The sequence below is a fragment of the Pleuronectes platessa genome, chromosome 9 (assembly GCF_947347685.1).
Source record: "Pleuronectes platessa chromosome 9, fPlePla1.1, whole genome shotgun sequence".
NCBI lineage: Eukaryota > Metazoa > Chordata > Actinopteri > Pleuronectiformes > Pleuronectidae > Pleuronectes > Pleuronectes platessa.
The window spans coordinates 26,714,175-26,724,412 of NC_070634.1; the positions used below are offsets into that span (position 1 = coordinate 26,714,175).

At 49.2% G+C, this 10,238-nt stretch overlaps 1 protein-coding gene across 1 annotated transcript; it reads left to right on the forward strand.

Moving 5' to 3' along the window:
- The first annotated feature begins 4,398 nt into the window (after positions 1-4,398).
- On the forward strand, positions 4,399-5,332 carry mafaa (MAF bZIP transcription factor Aa). Its single transcript, XM_053430853.1, is given in 4 exon segments — positions 4,399-4,533; positions 4,535-4,570; positions 4,572-4,605; positions 4,608-5,332. Coding segments are annotated over 4 exon segments (930 nt in total).
- Positions 5,333-10,238: the final 4,906 nt, after the last annotated feature.

Genomic DNA, 10,238 nt, shown 5'->3' on the forward strand with positions numbered 1-10,238 from the left:
AGCTCCTCTCCTGTGCTGAAGACATAAGTGCCTGAGACAGATGTCTGCTGCCGCTTGTCTTAAACCCTCAACGCGAGCTGCTGAGCTCGGCAAACTCTAATTAAGATCAATATTTCAATTTTTAGTAAAAGCGCTGGAGACGGAGAGAGAAGCCGGAGGGAGAGAACTCATCTGTCCACGGAGACTCTGGAGACAAGAGGAAAGGTCAACTGTGATTCTTCATCCTGTGAGCTGGAGAGACTCGAGGAGATGGTGTGGATCAACATCCTCCGCTCATCCAGGAGGTTTCTGCTCTTCAGCTTTAATTCATCTTCTCAGTTTTTAACCACGTGGATCTTATTTTTGTGGAGTTGTCCGTCAGTCTTATTTGTTATAACTCACAGAAATAGATTCTTAGATAAATTAAGTTTAAAGTTAAGATTAAAGTTGTTTCTCTGCCCAAAATCCAGTTGGATCATGATGCTGCACATTAATAACACATTGCAAGAGGACATTAGTTTAGATAATAACCTTCCCTGCAACAAAGTGACTGGTTCAATTGGTCAAATCCTAAAACTCATAAAAATGATAAAACCATATTGTGAACACAAAAATCCTTTTATCGTTTTTGTTGAGCGTCGGAAAATCTGCAACCTTAAGATGCTTCAAACTGATTTTGATTTTCCTGGAAAACGTAACTTTATCTTCGGCCTTTTTTCCAAACCATATTTCACGTCATTCCCCTGCTCTCTCTTTTTTTATGCCATTTTCTTGACCTCCATCCCCATGAAATAAAGTTTCTCCCACGTGGGCTCCGACCAGCAGGAGAAAACCTCCAGGTAATAACTAATAAATCTCTTTCTCAACAGGTGAGTAAATGACTGACGTTGTGAAGATATTGTTTTACGATCATCTTCAGGTTCTGATGAAGTTCTCTCTCCTCCTCCTGCTTTCATCTCTCCATCCAACTCCTCATTATCCAAGTAGAACCTCAGATCTGCTTCTATTCTGACACGGACTCATGTAAACTCATATTCTTGCTGTTTTTCGAGATGATGACTGAACTAAATGTGTTGTGTGTCTCCAGTCTTCAGGCCCTGACGTCTGCAGCTTTTACTTTGGTGAGTAAAGTTCATCTCATTAATCAGGAAGTGGTGATCAAACCTCCAGTTTCTCATCTTCCTCCTTCCAGCTTCACCTACGTCTTCTCAAACCATCGCCCTCTCATCACCCTGGTGGACAAACCTGATTTCTAGAAGCGATTCCTCGTACATGTGGTGAAACGCCTGATTAGGAAAGTAAGCCTCCCGCTCACTTTCACCGCCGTCCCACATCTCTGCACAATTAAAGCTGATTCCTCCACAGCGGCATTAGAGACTTACCCAGCCTGACAAAGGAGCCCTCCTCCGGGCCTCAGATAACCCTGAGCCACCTCCTGGAGCCGGCCCTTTCTTCCCCTGGGGGCTGGCTCGCTGGGCTCAGATCCTCCACCTTGCTGATGTCCGTTTTGCTTAAATCGTCAGAACTGCACTTGCAGCGAAGTCCCGATATGCAAAGACACAATGAAAAACCCTGACATCAAATATTTCTGTCTCAAGCCCTCGGCCGCAGACACTCCCCTTCCCCTCACAATGAAAGGACCACAGCAGATCTTCTTAAAGGGGCATTTCAATGCAGACTGCTTAGCTCGGCCACTTCCTGCTTATTTGATGGAAAACCCTTCTTCTAATGACTTAGCGTCCCTAAACTTCAAATACCTTGATATGATTTCCATCCCTTCATCTGCTTCTCTTCCTTTCATGCTGCCCAGCGGATTTCAGGGATGGAGGGATGGATGGATGGATGGGGGGGGGGGGCACGTGTCTCATGGCCGGTTCAGACTGGAAGTGGAGCTCAGCACTTGTGAGGTTTTCCTGTTCACATCTGATTTCAAGTTAGACTCCGTTGCCACCTGTTTTCCCCGCGCACGCACTTTCTGTTTCCACAGAAGCATCAGTCTCAGTGATGGGACCCTGGGGGGGGGGGGTCAGGGTCAGGTGCAGCGGGGTTCTGGTCTCAGATCTGCTCCCCCGGTCGGACACTTATCACCGCTGTTCTATCGACATCCTGCTCCACCCCCTGCTCCGGTTCTTCTCGCCCCGGAGTGAAAACAGCCGACGCATCAGGCTCGGTGGATCCGGCCCGCGGACGCACGCGACGCGGCTTAATTACCCGTCGAGCCGCGGGGATGAGTTTGGATCCAATTTGTGGTTAATTGCGAATGAAAACCCTGAAGAGCCGCCGGGACCGTCCAATCACACTTAGCCACGTGGCCTCCCAGCTGCCGCGCGGAAACGCTTATTGATTTTTGGCGAAGGAGGCGCGTGACTTCCGATCGATCTGTGATTGATAGATTTGGTCTCTTCCTCAGAGTCCGGTGGAAACAATAGGTTCTTATTAATTAAGCCAATATATAAAATATAAGATTTTAAAAGAGTTTATTTAAGAGTCACCATCCAGCCCTCAGTTCAGTTCATAGACACTTTACTTCTGTTTTCATTGCTGTTCAAACTTCTGGTTTCTAATGGTTCTAAATTCTAAATACCTTCACCAGGTTTGATCCTTTAGTATATTATATTATTATATTATATTATGTTATCTTTGCTCTTTTATTCTTGCAGTTGTTCTTTGAACTCTGAAATCTTCTTAATCCTTTTGCACGTGCACGTTGACGCACGCTTGCTGTCTCCAAACAGGACCAGTCAATTGAATCCATAAGTTTATTAAAGGGGTCAAAGGTGAACAGTTGATTAGTGGATAGACTTTATATATTTTAGTGAAATATGTCCACTTGCATTTTATTCACCACAATAATAATAATATGATTGAAAATGTCAAAGTAAAACATATAGAATATTTAAACCATGTTTCACAGCTAAATGTTGAGAGATGATTTGTGACATCTGAAGACACGAGGACACTGTGAGGACATCAGGTGTGACGTGTTTCTCTTCCCAGTTATCGTCCCTCTCTTTCTCTCCCTCTCTCTCTCTCTCTCCCCTCTCCCTCTCCCTCTCCCTTTCTCTCCCTTTCTCTCCCTCTCTCCCTCTCTCCCTCTCGGTCCCTCTCTCTCACTCTCTCTCTCTCTCCCCCTCCCCCTCACCCTCTCTCCCTCTCTCTCTCTCCCTCTCTCCAGCTCCCGGTGCAGTAGCACCTGCTCGGTCACTAGAGGGGGGGATCTGCTGCACCTTGCTGCTGCAGCTCCGCACACTTCGGCTCGGCTCGGCTCGGCTCGGCTGTGCGCTGCTCCTCACGGGAGGCTTCTCGCTATAGGAGGATGCGTAGTGCGCCGCTGCTCTCTCCTCCCATTGGCCCGTCCCACCTCCGTGTGGGCGGGTCGGCGCAGCGGGGGCCACGCCGTCTTTATAAGTGCAGGTCGGCGTCCAGCGCCTCAGTGACACGACGTGTTCGCAGCGCGAGGTTCAGAAGTCGAGTGAAGGTCGTGAGAGAGAAGAGCATCTGGAATTTATCCCCCCCCCCCCCCCCCCCCCCCACACACACACAGTCAACACGTCAGGTCAGCAGCGCGCCCCGGTGAGGGCGGACGGCACCGTGGGGATCGAACCTGTGAGTAGACGCTGCTCGGAGTGACTCTCTGGACTGAACCCAGCACTGGGAGCGGACTCTCCTGAACTGGTCTGCAGCTGAAGATTCATCTGTGGTCCCAGTGAACTCTGAAAACTTCTGCACGCGCCATTTCCGTTTGGGATTCCCGAAACTTTTGGCACACTTTGATTTTTACGCGCCGGCCTGCACTGCGCGCTGAGGCCGCCGCGCACCGTCCAATGAGCCTGGTGGAGAAACTTTCCCTCCGGGCCCGCGCTGCGCTGACTCGCCCGGGACTTCACCCGAAGTTGAGATCCACCGGAGCCGGAGGAGGATGCTCGGAGAACACCGGTGACGCACCGAGCGGAGGAGACCAGGTCCTGTGGCGCTACGCGCACCGAGCCGGAGCGGGGACAGTAAATCACTTGGAGGCGAGTGGGCTGCAGAGGTGACGCGAGGACAAGACAGGTCGGTGTCTCCAAGTTCCCCGGACTCGAGTTTCCACCGCCCCGGGCTCCTGGTATCAGCGCGTGCATCTGACCTGGGAGAAGTTGTCAACAAGCGCAGCGCGCGGAGGCAGACTGGCAGGTGTACAAGTTCATTTACATGCATACGTATATTCACGCCACTATATATAGAAGTTGTCTTAGGGACGAGCAGCCATAATAAGTTCCTCCTCCCGCCCGCCGGCCCTGCAGCAGCTCCGCGCACCGGGCGTGTGCGTGTGTCTATATATACCCCTCGCAGGCTGCGGTTCCTCCTCGCACTCTGTATCCGAGGGGCCCGGCTGCCGTCGCTTTGGCTGTGAGGGGGGGAGTCGTCGCATGGACTGACATGGCCACCGACCTCGCCATGAGCGCAGAGCTGCCCAACAGCCCTCTGGCCATCGAGTACGTCAACGACTTTGACTTGATGAAGTTCGAGGTGAAGAAGGAGCCGCCGGAGGCCGACCGCTACTGCCACCGCCTCCCCGTCCGGCTCGCTGTCCTCCACCCCCATCAGCACCCCCCTGCTCCTCCGTGCCTTCCTCGCCCAGCTTCTGCGCCCGAGCCCCGGCGCGCCGCCCAACCAGAGCCTCGCCAGCGGGGTGAACAGCAGCGGCAGCAGCAACAACAGCGGCTCCAACAACAATCACAGCAACGCGGGCAAACCGCAGCTGGAGGACCTGTACTGGATCCCCAGCTACCAGCACCACATCAACCCCGAGGCGCTCAACCTGACCCCGGAGGACGCGGTGGAGGCCCTCATCGGCAACGCGCACCACCACCACCACCACCACCAGGCCTACGAGGGCTTCCGCGGGCAGCAGTACGTCGGGGAGGACCTGTCCCTCGGCCTCGGCGGCCCCACCACCCACCAGGGCCACCACCACCATCACCACCACGGCCACCACGCCCGCCTGGAGGACCGCTTCTCCGACGACCAGCTGGTGAGCATGACGGTGCGGGAGCTGAACCGCCAGCTGCGGGGCTTCAGCAAGGAGGAGGTGATCCGCCTGAAGCAGAAGAGGCGCACCCTGAAGAACCGGGGCTACGCGCAGTCCTGCCGCTTCAAGCGCGTCCAGCAGCGGCACATGCTGGAGTCGGAGAAGTGCACGCTGCTGAGCCAGGTGGAGCAGCTGAAGCAGGACGTGGCGCGCCTGGCCAAGGAGCGGGACCTTTACAAGGAGAAGTACGAGAAGCTCGCCACCCGGACCTACAACACCGGGGGGCCCGCGAGCACGAGGGACCCGTCCGGGAAACAGGGCAGCACCGACTTCTTCATGTAGAGACTGCAGCACAGACTCCCCCCCCCCCCCCCTCCCTGTCCTCACACCTCAAACACCCTAATGACATGAACTGCGTTTGTATTTTTGTTTACAGTTTCTCCCTCAGACAAACAAAAACACATCTGGACGCACGAGCGGCGGGTGCGCACAAAATAATCCTTGTGCGCATTTTGAGTCTTAACGATTGTGTGTGGTTTGTGTAGTGATGTGGACACATGGGACCCCTGTCCCGCGACCTGACTGTCCCCCTCCGGAGAGACAGACACGCTCTTGTCTTAACACTGGGAGGAGGGATGTGTTTTTCTACTGAAGCAGGAGAAGCGACGCGACGCGACGCGACGCGACGCCCGCAGCGGACTGAGCGGCCGAGGCGCGCGGCGACCACAAACTGTTCAATACTGCAAGTCTATAGTTTCCCATTTGCAACCCTGCATGCAGGACATGTATGGTAACCTCCAGTCACCCCCCCCCCCCACTGCCCCTCCACATGTATGGAACGCATGGCCTCATGGTTCTCTCCTCCTCTTCCTCCCTCCTCCTCCTCCTCCTCCTCTGCCTTTAGTAAGGCCTGGGTATGCAAGAAGCACCAGAAATATTTCCTCCATTAAAGAAGAATAAAAAAAAGACTCACACACACACACACTGAACCCTGAGAGGTGCAAGGACGTGAAAGACAATGTGCTACTGCTGAGAACCGGACGCGTCTCTAAAGCTGTTTTCAATCAACTTTTCTATTGTTTTAAAAAGAAAAAGAGAGAAAAACGACAAAAAGAGATTAACTGAGCCAGATTTAGATTGTGTATTTATTTCCACCCTGTACATAGCGTGTAGAGAAGAGCAGTGAACTCTGTTATTTCACCTTCTCTCTTTTTAACGACGACTGCTTTTGTTGCTTGGATTCTTCGACATGTCTTAAATCAAAGTGTTTGTATGTTACAGCATGCAAATCTCTCGTCTGTGGTCTCCTCCTGCTCCTGCTCCTCCTGCTGAACGTGTGTACTGTCAGAGGCAAACCTATACTGCACTAAGAAGAGATCAGACCTTTTGTTTTCGACTCTTATAGGAACCTTGTGATGGTTTCACTGCAGAATCTGAAAAAACCTGGATGTAAATTGGATGAGGTGAACATCTCGTTTATTAGATGGACATGAACTGCATTCGCTGCTAAAACTCTATGCACCAACCTGATGATATGAACAAGACTTAGTTTGACGATTCTGTTTGTTTGTTGGTTTGTTTTTTTTTACTTTTTAATGTATTTGTGGAGGGGCCCGTGGGTTCGATCCCGCGGCTCCGTGTCTTAAATCACTCGATCCTGTGTCCTGGTGCTGGGCGGTGGTTCGGCGGTGGTCGGGGCTCGGTGTCCCCGCAGAGCCGGAGTCCGTGCACGCGGAGGGAGCCTCCCCGGTCCGGGTGCTGCTCTGCTGCCCAGACAGATGTGCAATATTGTGCAGATGTGCGCGGGGCTCGCTCCACCTGTTGGAGGCTGGAGAGAGAAATTAAAAAAAAACTAAATGCACAGAAAATCCTGCAATAAATTTGATGTAATTAATAATCGCAGCCTAAAATATCTGAACGTTGTCATCAACATTTTTAAATGCAGCCAATTTAGAAATAATCCTCAAAAACAAATCTACAAATTCCGTCTTTTAACTTTTGTTTATTTAACATTTTCTTTGGGTTCGAATTGTAAATTTTTCCTGAAACCTCCAGAAAAAGATTTTGATTTAAACACAAACTGCGCGAAATGAACGGAGACGAAGGTGGAGAAGGAAAGTTCTGCACAGTGCTGTGACTGTATATCTGTACATATGATTTCTATATTTATTCAATGAACGTGTCCTAACGTGTCGACAAGTGAAAAACCTTCAAAGTGGAACGTTGTTGAGAATCTTGTTTTCATAATGTTTAATAAAAAGTTCTGTCCCAAATCTGCCGGGCTGCTGCTGCGTCATTGTCGCACAGGTCGTATTCTGGATGAACAGCGCGAGGAGCGGAGCAGCGACTTCCTGCCTCTGAATTATTAAAGATCGGACTCTGTCACACATTTGAGTTTATTTTAATCCACCTCGGCTTCGGTGCAAGTTTAAAGATGAAGATCAAAAAAAATACACATGAAATAAATCCACTCAAATAAAAAAGAGCTCGTTAAATTACCCACAATTTCTTATAACCGAGTATTTTAGGAGAAATGTCTTTAAAAGAAATAACACAATTTATAGAAATAACACAATTCTGTTTATTAAGGTTTTAATTTATCGAAAATGTTCCAAATAAATTTGAGCGATGAGAAAAGACAGATAATAAAATGTAAAAACAGTTGAGATGAAAATATTTAACGTAATAAAGATGTCATTATTATTATAATTATCATTTTAATATGAATCTATTTAAAAGGCCCGTATTTAAAACCAAGAGGCCCGTTGCCTCCGCGCGTGCAACCGCACAAAAAAAAATAACAAAAAAATAAAAAAATAACGTGAATAATTTCTGCATTAATTAATAACTGATTTCCTTCATTTCGTTTTCATCTGTCGAGATTTGATTGTGTGATGAATATTGTGTGTTAGTCTCAGAGGAGCAGCTCCAGGTGTTTAGATTGATCAGCGGGCTCCGTGTGTCCGCTGAGGCCGCTGAGCAGAGCTCGATGTTCGGGGAGAAGCGGTTCTGATCTCCGGGGAAATTGTACAGGTTTTATTTTTACCAGATTTTTGTTACTGGGAGAGAAGCAGCAGCGGAGCGGACACGAGCCGAGTTCAGCGGCCTCTGAGCCGCAGCGGCCACAGGGAGGGGGGGGGGGGGGGGGTGGATGGATGGAGGGATGGAGGGATGGAGATGACTCTGTTCGCCAACGCACCAGGTAGATGATTACATCTCTCTTTCCCTCACTCCATGTTTCGAGCGTGTGCACGAGGCAGCGTTGCATGATACCCTCGATGTCCACTTTGTGAACGCGCTCGTGCACGCGCCCTAAGCTGCACTAAGTGCTCTCTACCTCCCTCTCTCTCTCTCTCTCTCTCTCTCTCTCTCCCTCCTCTCAGGGTGGAGGCAGCGCGGGTTGAGACAGATGCCACCCCGCGTCGGTGCTGATGTGACACCGCCGTCAGGTCCGGTGGGTGGCTCGCCTCAAACTCACTGTGTGTGTGTGTGTGTGTGTGTGTGTGTGTGTGTGTCTGCAGGTGCATGTTCACATGTGCAGATGATCATGAGTGTATCTTTGTTTAATCAGATTTATTTTACACAAACAGTTGAACTGAGTTGGACACTTGATGATTTAAAACCTGAGAACTGATCAACGTGATAGTTTCATGTTGGAGTTTGTGCAGCAGCGTCTTTCTGTCTCTGTCTCTCACTGTCTGAGATGGTTTCATCTTAAAGACAGATTTTTTTAAAGCTTCCATCTTTAATATCAGCTTCTCTGCAGCACATCAGACTCTCGTAAAATAAAAACATCAAACCAATTTAAACAGATTTTTATTTCTCTCCATCCTCGTACACAGCCAGTAGGTTATAGATCCTTATTCAGCTCGGTGCTCATATATATAATTTTCCTAATTTGGTATAACATGAACTTTTAGAGTTTAAAACCCTCTGCTATCGATTTATCTAAACCATCTTTCTTATTTCTCTTCACTGTGTCACAAACTAATTAAACTAAGTGATCAAATCTTTTTAAGGCAAGAAAAACACAGTTTTCACCTCAGTTTACATTTTAATTTACTCTTTATATCTCCTCCTCCTCCTCCTCTTCCTCCTCTTCCTCCTCCTCCTCCTCTTCCTCCTTTTCCTCCTCCTCTTCCCTCTCTCCATCCTTTCAGCCTCTCCAGCCCTCTCCTCCTCTTCCTGTTTTTGCTGACTCAGAGGAAACATTGAGCTGTGTGACAGCCATCATCACAGTGTGTGTGTGTGTTTGCGTATAGCACACACACACAGATCATGGTGGTATGCAGTGTGTGTGTGTGAGATGACCATGACTACACTCTCGGTCTTTTCTCCATCAATCAGAGCAGCAGCCGTCCGACCAGCGTCTGAGAAACAGAACGAGTGAAGCAGCGAGAGAGACGGAGAGAGAGAGACCCAGAGGGAGGAAGAGAGGGATGGAGGGAGGAGGAGAGGAGGAGGAGAGGAGGTGCAGTGTGTCTCTGGCGTCTGGAGCTGCTGCTGCTGCTGAGATTCAACACAGTCAGCGTCTCTTCGGCTCAGCTTACCTACAGTACACACACACACACACACACACACACACACACACACACACAGCGTCCAGACAAACAGTGGGAGCTGCTGATAGATCCACATCCTTTTAATAAGACTGATAACGACCTCGGCCTCTTCCTCCTTCACCTGTTGTTGTTTTTGCTCTTGTCAGACCCTCCAGGGACCCCCCCCCCCCCCCGCGCCTCAGTCGGGTGCAGCGGTACTTTATGTGAAAATGTAGTTTTAAGATCTAGATTATTAATATGAAGCTTTTCTCTTAACAAAGTGTTTTTTAAACATCTGCTCGTCTCTGTGTTGTTTGTCCCTGAAGCTCAGACGAATGGAAAATCACAACTTTATTCTCACTGCAGCTACTTCCTGGTTTCAGGGGTTAGAGGTTAAAATCAGATTTACTCTACATAAGAGTTATCAGTCGTGTCTTATTCCTCAGGTTCACTCGGACTGAGAAGGAAAACTTTAACTGTAAAAAGAGGATAATCAACATGTTTTCTTTCTTTCACGTATCATTATGAAATAAACGTTGATTGCACAATGTAATGGAAAAAAACTGAGGACGTTTTTTGCTTATCTCACTTGGTTTTTCACTGGTAGCTAACTGGAAACTTCACTGGGCAAATTAACAGAGTTCCGTTATAGCTCTATTTACTGCGTGTCTGTGTGCGTCTGTTTTCAGGTTGTATACACACATACA